The following is an 18,326-nucleotide window of genomic DNA, read 5'->3' as shown; positions in this document are numbered from 1 at the left end:
TATGAATGATGGTAATGATAGTTTTATGGAATTGTATCTCTATGTATTCAACTGGTATATTTATGAATGATGATAGTTTTATTTAATTGTATCTCTATGTATTCAACAGGTATATTTATGAATGATGACATTGATAGTTTTATGGAATTGTATCTCTGTATGTTCAACAGGTATATTTATGAATGATGAGAATGATAGTTTTATGGAATTGTATCTCTGTATATTCAACAGGTATATTTATGAATGATGATAATGATAGTTTTATGGAATTGTATCTCTGTATATTCAACAGGTATATTTATGAATGATGATAATAGTTTTATTGTTCATAGATTCATAGGTTCATACTAGGCTATCTGCCCTAGGTCATTTATAAGCCTAGCCAGAGTCTGTTTGGCTTTCATCACCCATTTTAAATTAAGTTTGCTATGCCCTTTTTCGAGGTTAGTATACTGTGCCTCTGTCTAACAGTGACACAGAAGTGATACCCGGGGTAAACCTACGATCTCCCATCCACTCATCAAGATTCCTCTTGAAGAGTGTCAATGAGGGACTCTGCCTAACCTGGACTGGGATTTTATTCTAGAGTGAAGGGAGCCTCTGGGTTATGATTCTGTCCCTCCAGCATGTCCTATTTATTTCGGTGCTGAGGTTCAAGTTTCTCGAGCGTGTACTTCGATGGGATTTGGATTTTCTGAGGTGCAGCATCTGCATTAATTCCGGGTTGGACATGGCTTTATACGTCAGGAACAGATCCCCTCTGAGCAGGTGGTATGCCACTGAGTAGAGCTGGAGTTTCTTTAACTGTGCAGCATATGGCATCTCTTTGAGCCCTTTGATCCTCTTGGTGAGGTACTTTTGGGGTCTTTCCAGTTGCTGCAGGTGTCTGGTAAGATACATCCCAAAAGGGGCATCATACTCAATTATGGACCTGATGAGGGATGAGTAAAGAGGCACGATGACCTCCCTTGATCTAGATGTGAATCCCTTCATGATTAGGTGGGCTATATAAAATGTTCTTCTAACCACTTTGGCCATGTGGTTGTCAAATGAGAGATTGCTATCAACTTGGGTCCCCAGGTCCCTAATTACTTCTTCTGGAAGTAATTCTGGAATTCAAGCCTTACCACAGGATACGTACCCAAAGAGTGGTGTACGGCAACTGTGGTCCCACTCCACAAAGGCGGTGCTTCTATGAACCCTGGTAAGTACCGCCCCATAAGCTTAACAAGCCTGGTCTGCAAAGCTATGTAGAGGATCATAATGGAACTCATAAATAAAGACATAGGGGACCTACAGACATTGGATCCTACCCAATTCGGCTTTGTCAAGGGCAGATCATGCCTCTTGAACTTGGTTGACTTTTTGGAAACAGTCACCACAGCCATTGATTAGGGTAAGGCAGTTCACACAGCCTACCTTGACCTTGCAAAAGCCTTCGACACAATACCCCACTCGGGTATCATAGAAAAGCTCACCAGCTTAAATGTAAACCCATATGTCACAAGATGGGTTGCAAACTGGCTCAAGGACAGAACCCACAGGGTTAGAGTTGCTGGTGCCATGTCAGACTCCAAGCCGGTCACAAGCGGTGTCCCACAGGGCTCAGTCCTGGGCCCCCTCTTGTTCGGCATCTACTTTTCAGAAGTGCAGGCAAACATAGGAGGATTGTGGCTGACAAAGTTTGCAGATGACTGCAAACTGGGCGCCATAGTTGAAAATCCATCAGACACAGATATCCTTCAGAGAGGTCTCATAGAAATGGATAACTGGTGCCAGAGCCATGGCATTAAGCTAAACGCCAAAAAATGTATAGTCATACCCTTTGGTAAAAACAAGGTAACCCCAAGTTACCACATAGGTGGCAATCCATTAAGCACAGAAGAGGTTATCAGGGACCTGGGGACCCAAGTCGACAGTAACCTTTCTTTTGACACTCACATTGCCAAAGTGGTTAGGAGGACCTTCTACATTGCCCACCTGATTATGAAGGGATTCATATCCAGATCAAGGGAGGTCATTGTTCCCCTGTACTCTTCACTTATCAGACCAATGATTGAGTACAATGCCCCATTCAGAATGTATCTTACCCGACACCTGCAGCAATTGGAAAGACCCCAAAAGTTCCTCACCAAAAGGATAAAGGGGCTCAAAAATATGCCATACGCTGCCCGACTGAAGAAACTCCAGCTCTATTCAGTCACATACCGTCTGCTCAGAGGTGACCTGTGCCTGACATACAAGGCCATGTCCAACCCGGAATTAATGGACATGCTCCACCTCAAAAAAATCCAAATCCACCAAAGCCACAAGAGCAAGAGACTTAAACCTCAACACGGATATAAATAGGATGTGCTGGAGGGACAGATTCATCACCCAGAGACTCCCTATGCTGTGGAACAGAATCCCGGTCCATGTCAGACTGAGCACCTCGCTGGCTCTGTTCAAGAGGAATCTTGACCAGTGGATGGGAGATCGTAGGTTTACCCCGGGGATCATCTCTGTATCACTGCTGGACAGAGACACGGCAAACTAATGGGTATAGTATTCTTTAACCTAAGGGGTGGTGAAAGCCACACAACTCTGGCTAGGCTTATAAATGCCCTAGGGCAGATAGCCTAGTATGAACCTATGCACCTATGAACCTGTACTTAATGGATTACCACCTATGTAGTAATTTGTGGGCACTTTGTTTTTGCCAAAGGGGATGACTATACACTTTTTGGCGTTTAGCTTGAGGCCATGGCTCTGGCACCAGTTGTTTGTTTCTATGAGGCCCTTTTGGAGGATGCTTGTGTCGGCTGGAGAGTCGATTATGGCGCCCAGTTTGCAGTCATCTGCGAACTTGGTCAGCCACAGTCCTTCCGTGTTGGCCTGTACCTCCGAGAAATATATACCGAACAAGAGAGGTCCCAGGACTGAGCCTTGTGGGACGCCACTTGTAACTGGTTTGAAGTCTGACATGGCTCCAGCAATTCTAACCATGTGGGTTCTGTCCTTGAGCCAGTTTGCAACCCATCTAGTGACATAGGGGTTTATATTTAAGCTGGTGAGCTTATCTATAATGCCCGAGTGGGGTATTATATCGAAGGCTTTTGCTAGGTCCAGGAAGGCTGGGTGGACCACCTTCCCCTCGTCAATGGCCTTGTGACTGTTTCAAAGAAATCAATCTGGTTTAAGAGGCAGGATCTGCCCTTAACAAAGCCAAATTGGGCAGGATCCAGTGTCTGTAGGTCCCCAATATCTTTATTTATGAGGTCCATGATGATCCTTTCCATAGCTTTGCAGACCAAGCTAGTCAGGCTTATGGGGCAATAGTTTCCAGGATCCGTTGAGGCACCACCTTTGTGGAGAGGGACCACTGTTGCTGTACGCCGCTCTTTGGGTACATATCCTGTAGTAAGGCTGAGATTGAACAGTAGTTTTATGTTTGGGTTTAGCTCTTCTTGGAGTTCATGTAGGACACAGTCCGGGACACCGTCTGGACTTGTATCTCTATGTATTCAACTGGTATATTTATGAATGATGATAATGATAGTTTTATGGAATTGTATCTCTATGTATTCAACAGGTATATTTATGAATGATGATAGTTTTATTTAATTGTATCTCTATATATTCAACAGGTATATTTATGAATGATGACATTGATAGTTTTATGGAATTGCATCTCTGTATATTCAGCAGGTATATTTATGAATGCTGAAAGTTTTATGGAATTGTATCTGTGTGTATTCAACAGGTATATTTATGAAATATGATATTGATAGTTTTTTGGAATTGTATCTCTGTATATTCAACAGGTATATTTATGAATGATAATGATAGTTTTATGGAATTGTATCTCTATGTATTTAACAGGTATATTTATGAATGCTGAAAGTTTTATGGAATTGTATCTGTGTGTATTCAACAGGTATATTTATGAAATATGATATTGATAGTTTTATGGAATTGTATCTCTGTATATTCAACAGGTATATTTATGAATGATGGTAATAATAGTTTTATGGAATTGTATCTCTATGTATTCAACAGGTATATTTATGAATGATGATAGTTTTATTTAATTGTATCTCTATGAATTCAACAGGTATATTTATGAATGATGATAGTTTTATTTAATTGTATCTCTATGTATTCAACAGGTATATTTATGAATGATGACATTGATAGTTTTTTGGAATTGTATCTCTTGTATATTCAACAGGTATCTTTATGAATGATGATAATAGTTTTATGGAATTGTATCTCTATGTATTCAACAGGTATATTTATGAATGATGATATTGATAGTTTTACGGAATTGTATCTCTGTATATTCAGCAGGTATATTTATGAATGCTGAAAGTTTTTGGAATTGCATCTGTGTGCATTCAACAGGTATATTTATGAAATATGATATTGATAGTTTTTTGGAATTGTATCTCTGTATATTCAACAGGTATATTTATGAATGATGGTAATAATAGTTTTATGGAATTGTATCTCTATGTATTCAACAGGTATATTTCTGAATGATGATATTGATAGTTTATCTCTATGTCTTCAACAGGTATATTTATGAATGATGATAGTTTTATTTAATTGTATCTCTATATATTCAACAGGTATATTTATGAATGATGACATTGATAGTTTTATGGAATTGCATCTCTGTATATTCAGCAGGTATATTTATGAATGCTGAAAGTTTTATGGAATTGTATCTGTGTGTATTCAACAGGTATATTTATGAAATATGATATTGATAGTTTTTTGGAATTGTATCTCTGTATATTCAACAGGTATATTTATGAATGATGGTAATAATAGTTTTATGGAATTGTATCTCTATGTATTCAACAGGTATATTTATGAAATATGATATTGATAGTTTTTTGGAATTGTATCTCTGTATATTCAACAGGTATATTTATTAATGATAATGACAGTTTTATGGAATTGTATCTCTATGTATTCAACAGGTATATTTATGAATGATGATAGTTTTATTTAATTGTATCTCTATGTATTCAACAGGTATATTTATGAATGATGACATTGATAGTTTTATGGAATTGCATCTCTGTATATTCAGCAGGTATATTTATGAATGCTGAAAGTTTTATGGAATTGTATCTGTGTGTATTCAACAGGTATATTTATGAAATATGATATTGATAGTTTTTTGGAATTGTATCTCTGTATATTCAACAGGCATATTTATGAATGATGGTAATAATAGTTTTATGGAATTGTATCTCTATGTATTCAACAGGTATATTTATGAAATATGATATTGATAGTTTTTTTGGAATTGTATCTCTGTATATTCAGCAGGTATATTTATTAATGATAATGATAGTTTTATGGAATTGTATCTCTATGTATTCAACAGGTATATTCATGAATGATGATAGTTTTATTTAATTGTATCTCTATATATTCAACAGGTATATTTATGAATGATGACATTGATAGTTTTTTGGAATTGTATCTCTGTATATTCAACAGGTATATTTATGAATGATGATAATGATAGTTTTATGGAATTGTATCTCTGTATATTCAACAGGTATATTAATGAATGATAATGATAGTTTTATTGAATTATCTCTATGTATTCAACTGGTATATTTATGAATGATGATAGTTTTATTTAATTGTATCGCTATGTATTCAACAGGTATATTTATGAATGATGACATTGATAGTTTTTTGGAATTGTATCTCTGTATATTCAACAGGTATATCTATGAATGATGGTAATAATAGTTTTATGGAATTGTATCTCTATGTATTCAACAGGTATATTTATGAATGATGATACTGATAGTTTTACGGAATTGTATCTCTGTATATTCAGCAGGTATATTTATGAATGCTGAAAGTTTTATGGAATTGTATCTGTGTGTATTCAACAGGTATATTTATGAAATATGATATTGATAGTTTTTTGGAATTGTATCTCTGTATATTCAATAGGTATATTTATGAATGATGGTAATAATAGTTTTATGGAATTGTATCTCTATGTATTCAACTGGTATATTTATGAATGATGATAGTTTTATTTAATTGTATCTCTATGTATTCAACAGGTATATTTATGAATGATGACATTGATAGTTTTTTTGGAATTGTATCTCTGTATATTCATCAGGTATATTTATGAATGATGGTAATAATAGTTTTATGGAATTGTATCTCTATGTATTCAACAGGTATATTAATGAATGATAATGATAGTTTTATTGAATTGTATCTCTATGTATTCAACTGGTATATTTATGAATGATGATAGTTTTATTTAATTGTATCTCTATGTATTCAACAGGTATATTTATGGATGATGACACTGATAGTTTTTTGGAATTGTATCTCTGTATATTCAACAGGTATTTCTATGAATGATGGTAATAATAGTTTTATGGAATTGTATCTCTATGTATTCAACAGGTATATTTATGAATGATGACATTGATAGTTTTATGGAATTGCATCTCTATATATTCAGCAGGTATATTTATGAATGCTGAAAGTTTTATGGAATTGTATCTGTGTGTATTCAACAGGTATATTTATGTAATATGATATTGATAGTTTTTTGGAATTGTATCTCTGTATATTCAACAGGTATATTTATGAATGATGGTAATAATAGTTTTATGGAATTGTATCTCTATGTATTCAACAGGTGTATTTATGAATGATGACATTGATAGTTTTATGGAATTGCATCTCTGTATATTCAGCAGGTATATTTATGAATGCTGAAAGTTTTATGGAATTGTATCTGTGTGTATTCAACAGGTATATTTATGAAATATGATATTGATAGTTTTTTGGAATTGTATCTCTGTATATTCAACAGGTATATTTATGAATTATGGTAATAATAGTTTTATGGAATTGTATCTCTATATATTCAACAGGTATATTTATGAATGATGATAAAGATAGTTTTATGGAATTGTATCTCTGTATATTCAAAGGTATATTAATGAATGATAATGATAGTTTTATGGAATTGTATCTCTATGTATTCAACTGGTATATTTATGAATGATGATAGTTTTATTTAATTGTATCTCTATGTATTCAACAGGTATATTTATGAATGATGATAGTTTTATTTAATTGTATCTCTATGTATTCAACAGGTATATTTATAAATGATGATAGTTTTATTTAATTGTATCTGTATGTATTCAACAGGTATATTTATGAATGATGATAGTTTTGTGGAGTTGTATCTGTATGTATTCAACAGGTATATTTGTTGCTATTTAGGTTCTTGACATAGCTAAAAAATGCTTTGTGGTTGTCTTTGGTGTCTGTTGCGATTTTTCTTTCAAAACTCGCCTTAGAGGATTTTATAAGGGTTCTTAGCTTTTTGCTGAGGTTGTTTAGGGACCACTTCCATTCCTGGGTTTTTACTCGTTTTTGTAATAATTTCTTCCTTCTTTTATAGAGTTTATTTATGGCAGGGGTCCACCAGACAGGTTTCCTCTTTTTTCAGAGTGGGTCTTAGTCTTGTTTGGGATAGCACGGTCCATGCACTCATGTATGTGCTTGTAGAGTGCTTTTGTGTAGGATACAGCAGATTCAATTATATTGACATTTTGCGTGGGAGTAACAGAGTTTGCCACCTCTTTCATGTGTAGCATAAAGTTCGCTTTAGAGACGTTTTTCACTGTTGTTTCCTTGTGGGGGGGGGGGGTTGAGGGCGGTAAGTGGATATCTAAGGTTAATGAAATGTTTTTTTTTTTTCAAAAAAAATTTTATTGGCAATTTTGTTTTAATACAATAAAAACCAAACAAGTTATAACAAGATAAATAAAATACACAGTATACTAATAAAAATCACAAAATTTCAACAAGCATCCCCACAAGCTGTCAGAAAAACATAATATAACAGTAATTAAATAGTACTAAATATTAGAATTAAAACTACAAACCACTGAATTAAATCAAGAAGAAATAAGGAGAAGTGTATTAACTTTGGAGCAAATTTTTAGATAAAGGGCACTCTTCTTAGGACTCTTACTAATGAATTTGTGAGCAGCCATGTATGTAAATACCAATGATTTAAAGTTATTCCAACAAAGCTTAGTACGATCCATCCAATTTCTAGAGATGTACAGTTTCATGAGAGAACATAAAAAGACCAAAACATGGGTATCAAATAAAGAAAGAGTACACATAGGTATGTGAAGGATGGCTAGTTCCCAACAAAGGGTTGATTTGTGGTATCCCATTTTTTGAAGACGGACCTTTAACTAAGTCCAAAGTTTATGAGTATGATAACAGGACCAAAAGATATGAAATAAATCAGCGTAGGGTGCTGAGCAGCAGGAGCAAGAAGGAGATTTATTGAGTCGATTTTTGCTAATCTAGCTGGAGTAAAATATGTATTATTGTTAATCATCAATTGTGTGTAAAAAGATTCTTAAAGGGGAGAAATTAATAGTGTTTTTATGGACAAAAGTTTCTGATTATGTGAAAGAAGAGGGTGATAATTATTCCAATAGTTTGAAAAAGACATGGACTATTATTTATCATAGATGATATAAGTTTATATGAATTAGAAATCATTTTCTTGGGTAGAGTAAGATTATGCAAAACAGATTCTAATAAGGATATATTTTGTCCATTATCAAAAAGATGTATAAATTTATACTTAATAATATCTCTCAATTGTCTGATTATCGATAAATATTTTTTATCTTCAATATCACACATAGGTTAGATAATGATTCATTATTATGTTTAAGTATATCCCAGACCACCAAGCTTTTAATTTCCGGGAATTTAGAAAGATTAACAGGAAGATTATTAATTGTAATATTAGGATTTAGATGTAAGGGTTGAAGTAAGGGAAAGGTTTTATCTAGATTTATAAGTTTCATTAAGTTTTGAAAAATAATAATCTTATGTTTTAAATTATTTGAGAGTTTGAGATTTTTTAAGGAATCTTTTACGAGAAAAGGGAGGGCCTCCGGATTCAAATTCAGACTTATAACATGTTGAAACCATATTTTGGACCATAAAGGATAAGAATTATAATCTACTAATTTAAATTTGGAAATACATAATAACCTACTTGCCGAAATGATGAAGTAGTATAACTGAAAATTTGGCAGTCCCAGTCCTCCACCCGATTTGGGAATAGTTAGTTTATTATATGCAATTCTCACAGATTTTGGATACCAGATAAATTTAGATAAATCCCTACATATTTTAGTCAAAAAAGACTTTGGTATTACCTGATCTACAGAGTTGAATTGAAAGAGAATTTTAGGTAGAATATTCATTTTAATTATAGCAGCTTTAGACAAGAGAGATAATTTCAACTTCTGCCACCTAAGAATATCGAGAGTTATTTTGGACCATGATTTAAGGAGATTATTTTGAAATGTAGATGAAACATTATGATTAAAGGAAATCCCTAAATATTTAATATCGAAAGTAATTTTAAAGGAAGACAAAGGAAAATAATTTGGATTATATCCCTGAAGATTTATAGGAAAGATGTGAGATTTCTGAAAATTAACTTGATAATCTGAAGCTTTAGAAAAGGCCTCAATGGAAGATTCAATCTTATGAAGATCAGTGTTAGGAAGTTGAAAGTAAATAATTAAACCATCAGCAAAAGCTGACAAAGAAACTATAGTATTCATTACTCTAGGAATCACATGAAATGTATTTGATTTTATATAAAGAAATAGGGTTCAATGAATATATTAAAAAGGAAAGGAGATAGCGGACAACCCTGTCTAGTGCCATTAGTTATTCGTATTGGTTTTGATAAAATTTTGTTTATCCATAGGCAAGTCGAGGAGTTATTATATAAAACTTTAATCATATCTATGAAAGAAGGGGGAATATTGAAATATGATAAGGAAAGAAAAAGAAACATCCAGTTAACCCTATCAAAAGCCTTCGTCGCATCTAATATCAAGGCATAAATTGATTTTTGTCTTTTTCAGAATATGCATTAATGAATCTAAAGTTAAGGTATTATCCCAAGTATGTTTACCTGACATAAAGCCTGATTGTTCCTTGGATATTATAGAAGGAAGAATTTTCCTAAGCCTATTTGCTAAAAGAGAGGCTAAAATTTTAATGTCAATATTAATCAAAGAAATGGGGTGATAATTGTGCGGATCTGATTTGTCCTTTTGATTTTTTAAAATTAAAATCGTTTTCGAAGTATTCCAATAAAGATCTGAGATACCATGTTTTATTACATAATTATATACTTTTAATAATATAGAAGAAATCAATAAGTTATAAGTTTTAAAGAATTCAGCTGTAAATCCGTCAGGACCAGGTGATTTCCCAGCCTTAAGATTCGAGATAGCTTCTTGAATTTCTTGTAGGCTTATAGGAGCTGAAAGCAAGTCACCTTGACTTTTACTTATGGAGGGAAATTTAATAGAATTAAGAAACTCAATCATATAAAAAGGTTAGAAAAAAGTTGTATTATTTCTTGGTCAGAGTTATAATTCTTATTATTAAGGTGTAACCGAGATATCTTAGGAGGTTCTTGATTGTTTCTAATTAATTTTGCAAGAAATTTAGATGGAGTTTGTGCCCATTCAGAGTAGGTTGCAATCATCCTTTGTTCAAAAATGGTTAGGTTCTGTTTATGTAGTTGAAGTAATTGGAATTGTAAGTCATTTATTAAATTATCTCTATTGGGATCTACATTTATTTTTTGTTGTTTTTCTAGTTCGAGAAGTTTATTTGTAAGTTCAATTTCTTTGTCTTTATATTTCCTTTTAAGAAAAGAGGCTTTATTAATTAAAATACCTCTCATATAAGCTTTACAGGCTGCCCATTGTATATCTAAGGGTATATCAGAACTATCCAGATTAAGGGTAAGATTAGATAGTGTTTCAGTAATTTCCTGAATAATGTCTTTATTACTAAGTAAATTATTATTGAGTGTCCAATTATTATATTTAGAGGGGAATTTTTTTTGAATAGGGTTAATATTTATTGAAATCTTAGAGTGATCAGAGACGGATCTCGGATCCAAGAATAGAACAATATCAAAGTGTGTAAGAAATTCCGAGATTAAAAAGAAGTCCAATCTTGACCAAGATTTGGAGCATTTTGAATAATAAGTGTATAACTCCTCTTTCGTTATCTGGTCCTTCAAAGAAACAGGGTCAGTAAGACTAAGGTCAAACATCAAATCTTCCAAGGCAGAGGAGGATTGGGTATTGTACCAATAATAGGAAGATTTATTAGAACGATCTACAATAGGATCAATAACAGCATTCCAATCACCCCCAGCTATAATATAATGATCATTAAATGTTGCTAAAATATTATGAATTTCTGCAATAAAAATATATTGCTGAGAACACGGGCCATATAAATTAAAAAATAGAATAGGTTTATTAATATTAGGAAATTGAGATGTGAAAACACCATCTACCATTTACATCAGACCTTATATTAAGTATGGTACCCTGGAAAGATTTTTTAATAATTATCGCTACTCCTCTAGCACTAGAACTATTACCTGAAGAAATAATAAGTTTCACCCATTTCTTTTCTCTTACTCCTGCCCAATCCCTATCATACAAATGTGTTTCTTGAAGGAAACATATATTAGCATATGATTTAAAAATCAAGTGACAGATAAGCCTTTTAGACTTATTTTGCAACCCTCTAACATTCCACGAATCTATATATAAAGTCATAATACAATAAGCTTAGTAGGCCTAGTATACACCTATTGTAGAAGAAAGGAAAACCTAAAAAAAATAAAGACGGTGACTTTGTAAAACCAAAAGCTCATTTTTATTCGTAAATACATAGCTGACTTTTATTTTCAATCTTCTCCTATATTTTCCATACTTTCCTTTATCTATAATCATAAAATGACAGTGATAAGAATAGAAAAGGACAAAGAAAAACAAAATACAGCAAAGAGAATCCTTCCATACCTCCCCAGTGCCTACCCACCCCTCAAAACTAATGGAAGGAAATAATATATAATACATCTGTGAAGCTTTTGAAATGCTAGCATAATAATTCTTGTTATAACAAAAGAAAGAATAAAAATTAAGTAACAAACTAATACTCCAACAATATGTACATATATACATCACACAATGTTTCCAAGACACAGCCATGTTAGAACCCATAAACCAACACCCACGAGATCATATCCAGAACAATGAAATTAGCCATAAATAAAAGGAAAAGTAAAATTAACTTAACTAACTATAACCTATAAATATGCGATTTTTCAGAAAAAAATTAAATCTAAAAATATTATTTATAAAATGTAAACATTTGTATGGTACATACCTAAAATAATTAGTCACTTTAAGATTATATTTTAAATTTTAAGATTATATTTTAGTGCATATTCAACAACACTAGTAAAAATTAGAATTTAAGATAAGAAATCGACATATAAGAACACTGGACTCAATACATGCACACACTGAACTAAGTTGCGAATACCCCATGAAAATACTGTGAGAAGCCATTTATATCCTAAATGAGTCATGTAAACCAGTCCCCACTGCATGCATTAAGGCAGACATTAACAAGTAATACATTAGATATATATTAAACTATACCACCATTTCTTAAATAACTACAGAATGAAGTCCAGAACAATGAACTGTCACTGTAGGAAACCTCATGAAGTGAAAACCTCATGAAGCGAAGCATATCAGCATCTCAGCGACAGAATCATAAGCAGAGGTTCCGCCTTTTACAGTTAAATGAGAGCCAGAATTCTCACGCAACTCCACACGGAGGAAATGTATCAGGAAAATAATCTCCAGAACTAATCATGACACCATTTACAGTCACCAATTCTGGAACATCATGTTGCTTACTGGCATCTGAAGAATCATACAGTCATCCAACGCCTACTCGAGTTTTCTCACTTTATAGTTCAAGTTAACAAAGAAATCATGCCACACCAAAATCAGTGTTAAACCAACAGCAAGGCTTACTTACTTTGTTTGTATATTTGCCAAAAGATAAATCTTGACAGCCTAGATAAATAGTCCTTGAACAACCACTCATGCTGAACAAATGATTACTCGCATAAAACACTTGCACATATCAGCACTTGTAAAAGAACAGCATTTCTTCACAGCTATTGTAAGGCAAACTGAGAGTTAACCAAATACATTTTTATAACACTGGATAAGAATTGAAGGCTTTAATAAAAGCATCTTTAGCTTCAGATGGAGTACTCGCTGAATATTTAGTCTCTTTATATGTAAATAAAAGGACACTCGGGTATCTCATCTGAAACCTTATATTTCTTTTAATTAAATCAGCACAAAAGGGAGCTAACCTCTGCCTATTCAATTTTATTTGGTGTGGCAAGTCTTGATAAAAGTAATTTTATGACTGTTCCATACCAATATTTTTTGCTTTCTTGCTGACTGTAGAATATTTTGAACATCCTGAAAGTTCAACAGTTTGGTATAGATGATGCGAGGGATTTGTGAATCCTGTCTATGTCTAATGGCTCTATGTGCCCTCTCAATTATTATTTTATCAGCTGTAAAACTCGGACCCAAAAGTGCACTGAAAATCTGACCACAAATTAAAATAAGGTTTTGGTTATCATATGTTTCAGGTAGCCCCCTAATAATAATATTATTACGGCTTCGCTCAAGATCTGTTAGTTTAGTTTGTAATTCCTCAATAAGCACAGAATTGTTTTTTGTTACATCAGACACTTGACTAATTTTAAAGTCATTATTTTGTGTTTTTTGCTCTAGCGTGTCCACTCTTTGTACTAACTGGTTAATAGATTTAGTAAGACCAGACATTTGGTCAGATATAACCTGGATAGCATCCTGAATTGGTTGAAGCGCTACTTTCAGATCGTCGATGTGAAGATTCGGTTCAGTTTTTGTCTTAGCATTTGTTTTATTACTTGAAGAACTACTATCCAGAGCTGTTTTTGAAGTTCTCAACCTTTTACAAGTGTTATCTTTCTCAGGGGAGAGAATTGAGGAGATTTTTGCCTTGGTACTCTGGGCATCCATATTCTCCGCACTTTCTGTCATACCTGGATTCTGATGTACAGAACAGAAGTAAGGAGCGCCAACTGCTAGAAGCGCGAATCCTGTCAGGCACAACATTTTCACACAGGCCTCCTGGATACTCGTATTCCTTGTCCCAGAAACTGGATAAAGGAAAAAATACAGTTTTTACCAGAAAACAGACCACCAAACGACTTCAGGTATATTATATTAGTCTCTTATAACAGCGAGTAATAATTACTACCGTTTAGAAACAGTTAAGGCTACATAAAATAAAAATTAACGGTAGGAGCTAGTGGTTAGGGTGCTAACTAGCCGACCACCATCTTGGAATCCAAGGTTAATGAAATTTTATAAAATAGCACTACAATGCTTTCTACCATTACAAATTAGAATGTTTTTTGAGTGGATATGCTGATATGTAGTTTGTTTTGTAAAACCAGGGATAAGAGAAGCAAACATTCAATGCTGCTCATTATATTCTGACACATAATTTCTTTTCAGTCCACAGGAATGTACCTGTAGATTTCCCTGATCTGCAGATTCTACAGTCACCACATGGGAAACATCAGGATTCTGAATGTAACACATTTCCCTCAGATAAGAGGTCATTCACATGGCAATACATTTTGCAGACTGAAACCACACAGCTTAAAAGATTGGAAAGCAGTGAGTTTATGAAGAAAACAGAACGAGGAACGCATCTGGAAACTTCTGCAGGAGAAAGGCAGGGCAATTGGATTAATGATGGCAGTACTTCAGTGCCCGCTAAAGAAAGGTTTTCTACTCCATTAATTCACAGTGAAAAAACACAAAACAATGTACTGGCAAAGTCATATAAATACACCACATGTGATAAAAGTTTTAGACAGAAAAGTGCTGTTATAATTCATCAACATATCCACACTGAGCAGAAACAATATAAATGTACCACATGTGACAAGAGTTATAACCGTAAAAACAATCTTGTAAGTCATCAGCGTATCCACACTGAGAAGAAACCTTATAAATGTACCACGTGTGAGAAGAGTTTTAGGCACAAAAGCAGTCTGGTAATTCATCAGCGTATCCACACTGGGCAAAAACCCTATAAATGTGCTACATGTGAGAAGAGTTTTAGACAGCAAAGCTCTGTTATAAGTCATCAGCGTATCCACACTGAGCAGACGCCATATAAATGCACCACATGTGATAAAAGTTTTAGACAGAAAAGCACTCTTATAATTCATCAGCGTATCCACACTGAGCAGAAACCCTATAAATGTACCACATGTGACAAGAGTTTTAGGCACAAAAGCACTCTGTTAGGGCATCAGCATATTCACACTGATCAGAAATCCTATAAATGTACCATGTGTGAGAAGCGTTTTAAGCAGGAACAGAGTCTGGTAATTCATCAATGTATCCACACTGGGCAAAAACCCTATAAATGTACCACATGTGACAAGAGTTTTAGGTACAAAAACAATCTGGTAAGTCATCAGCAGATCCACACTGAGCAGAAACCTTATAAATGTACCATGTGTGAGAAGAATTTTAGGCAGAAAAGCAGTTTGGTAGTTCATCAACATATCCACACTGGGCAAAAACCCTATAAATGTACCATGTGTGAGAAGAGGTTCAGAGTGAAAAGCGCTGTTGTAAGTCATCAGCGTATCCACACTGAGCAGACGCCATATAAATGCACCACATGTGATAAAAGTTTTAGACAGAAAAGCACTCTTATAATTCATCAGCGTATCCACACTGAGCAGAAACCCTATAAATGTACCACATGTGACAAGAGTTTTAGGCACAAAAGCACTCTGGTAAGGCATCAGTATATTCACACTAATCAGAAATCCTATAAATGTACCATGTGTGAGAAGAGTTTTAAGCACAAACAGAGTCTGGTAAATCATCAGTGTATCCACTCTGGGCAAAAACCGTATAAATGTGCCACATGTGACAAGAGTTTTAGGTCCAAAAACAATCTGGTAAGGCATCAGCGTATCCACACCGGGTAAAAATTATCAGAAGCTTCAGATAAAAATTTGCGTTCATTAATACAACAGATTTTTAAAAAACATTATATAGATCAAGAAACTTTGATCTCTTTGGAAAAAGAAGTCTTTGAGGAAGTGGAAAAATATAAACAACAAAACCTAGAGATATTTGAAAAAGCTAAAAAAAGAGATATGGACATGGGAAAGAAAGAGAGATTTGATATGGTGCAATATTTATGCAAAGGAAAAAGCTTAGTTAACTAATATAGAGAAGGCAGTCTCAAAAGTATTCGAAGAGAAATACAGGCAAAGGCATCCAGATATGGAAAATTTCACAGTAAAAAGATTAATAACACAACAACATAATGTTGAAAAGACGATTAGTAAAGTAAAGGTTAAAGAAATAGAAGCTGAAGTTATGAAGTGCCTGCAAAGTGAGGGATTTAATGTAGAAAGCCTAAGACAGACTACATCACAGTATTCTGGATATGTCCCCAGAATAAGGAAAAGCGAGAAGACCAGGAGATGTGAAGAAGAAATATGGACAGGAGAAAGGAAAAGAGATTTAATATGTTGTAATATTTATGCAAATGAGAAAGCAAAACTAACCACAAGGTGCAGGGTTTGAATCTCACAAGGGATAATTGGCTAGGCTTAAAATGGCTCGCAAGGGCAGTTAGCTTAGTACTAATCTATGAACCTATGAATAGTCATTTTCCCCAAAAGGAGAGATATCTATACCAAATGAGTGCAGCCCCCCAAACATCTCCAGCGCCCAAGTGAGAACTGCTCTCTCCAAAGCAAAAAACACAGCATCCATGGGACCCGATGGTGTCCCCGGCTGTGTGCTCCACGAACTCAATGAGGAATTAAACCCACAGCTAGGACAGCTGTTTAATCAAAGTCTTACCTCTGGATACGTACCCAGGGAGTGGCGCACTGCAACTGTGGTCCCACTTCACAAAGGCGGTGCCTCCACAGACCCTGGAAATTACCGGCCCATTAGCTTGACAAGCCTTATCTGCAAAGCCATGGAGAGGATCATAATGGACCTCATAAATAAAGACATAGGGAATTTGCAGACTTTGGATCCAACCCAGTTTGGCTTTGTCAAAGGCAGATCATGCCTTTTAAACTTGGTTGACTTTTTCGAAACAGTCACCAAAGCCATTGATGAGGGAAAGGCAGTCCATACAGCCTACCTCGATTTGGCTAAGGCCTTCGATACAATACCCCACTCGGGTATCATTGAAAAACTCATCAGCTTAAATGTTAACCCATACATCACAAGATGGGTTGCAAACTGGCTGAGTGACAGAACCCACAGGGTCAGAGTTGCTGGCGCCATGTCAGACTCAAAGCCTGTCACAAGTGGTGTCCCACAGGGCTCAGTCCTGGGCCCACTCTTGTTTGGCATCTACTTTTCCAAGTACAAGCAAACACAGGAGGGTTATGGCTGACAAAGTTTGCAGATGACTGCAAACTGGGCCATAGTAGAAAACACATCTGACACAGATATCCTTCAGAAGGGTCTCACAGAAATGGATAACTGGTGCCAGAGCCACGGCCTAAAGTTAAATGCCAAAATGCATAGTCATACCCTTCGGGAAAAACAAGGTTACCCCTAGCTACCAAATAGGTGGCAATCCACTGAGCACAGAAGAAGTTATCAGGGACCTGGGGACCCAGGTTGATAGTAGTCTGTCATTCGACACCCATGTAGCTAAAGTAGTTAGGAAGTCCTTCTACATTGCCCACCTTATCATGAAGGGATTCTCATCTAGATCAAGGAGGTCATAGTCTCCCTTTACTCATCACTCATCAGACCAATGATTGAGTACAATGCCCCATTCAGAATGTATCTGACCCGACACTTGCAGCAGCTGGAGAGGCCACAAAAGTTCCTCACCAAAAGGATAAAGGGTCTCAAAAATCTGTCCTATGCTGCCCGACTGAAAGAACTCCAGCTCTATTCAGTCGCCACCGCTTGCTCAGAGGTGACCTTTGCCTAACATACAAGGCCATGTCAAACCCAGATTTGATGAATATGCTTCACCTCAAAAATCTAGATCCATCAGAGCCACAAGGGCGGAGACTTAAACCTCGACACGGCTATTAATAGGACGTGCTGGAGGGATAGATTCATCACCCAAAGACTCCCTATGCTGTGGAACAAAATCCCGGTACATGTGAGGCAGAGCACCTCGCTGGCCTTGTTCAAGAGAAATCTTGACCAATGGATGGGAGATCGCAGATATACCCCAGGAATTACCTCAGTGTCACTGCTCGACAGAGGCACAGCAAAATAATGGGT

General features: G+C 35.0%; 1 protein-coding gene across 1 annotated transcript; it reads left to right on the top strand.

Moving 5' to 3' along the window:
- The first annotated feature begins 14,537 nt into the window (after nt 1-14,537).
- On the top strand, nt 14,538-16,070 carry LOC122798748 (zinc finger protein 271-like). Its single transcript, XM_044067850.1, has one exon. It carries the CDS (start codon nt 14,705-14,707, stop codon nt 16,031-16,033), a length of 1,329 nt encoding a protein of 442 aa, XP_043923785.1. The 5' UTR covers nt 14,538-14,704; the 3' UTR covers nt 16,034-16,070.
- The last annotated feature ends 2,256 nt before the right edge of the window (nt 16,071-18,326 follow it).

Source organism: Protopterus annectens, chromosome 3.part1 (assembly GCF_019279795.1).
Source record: "Protopterus annectens isolate FY-2018-M chromosome 3.part1, PAN1.0, whole genome shotgun sequence".
Lineage (NCBI taxonomy): Eukaryota > Metazoa > Chordata > Ceratodontiformes > Protopteridae > Protopterus > Protopterus annectens.
This window is presented reverse-complemented; position numbering and strand designations above follow the sequence as displayed.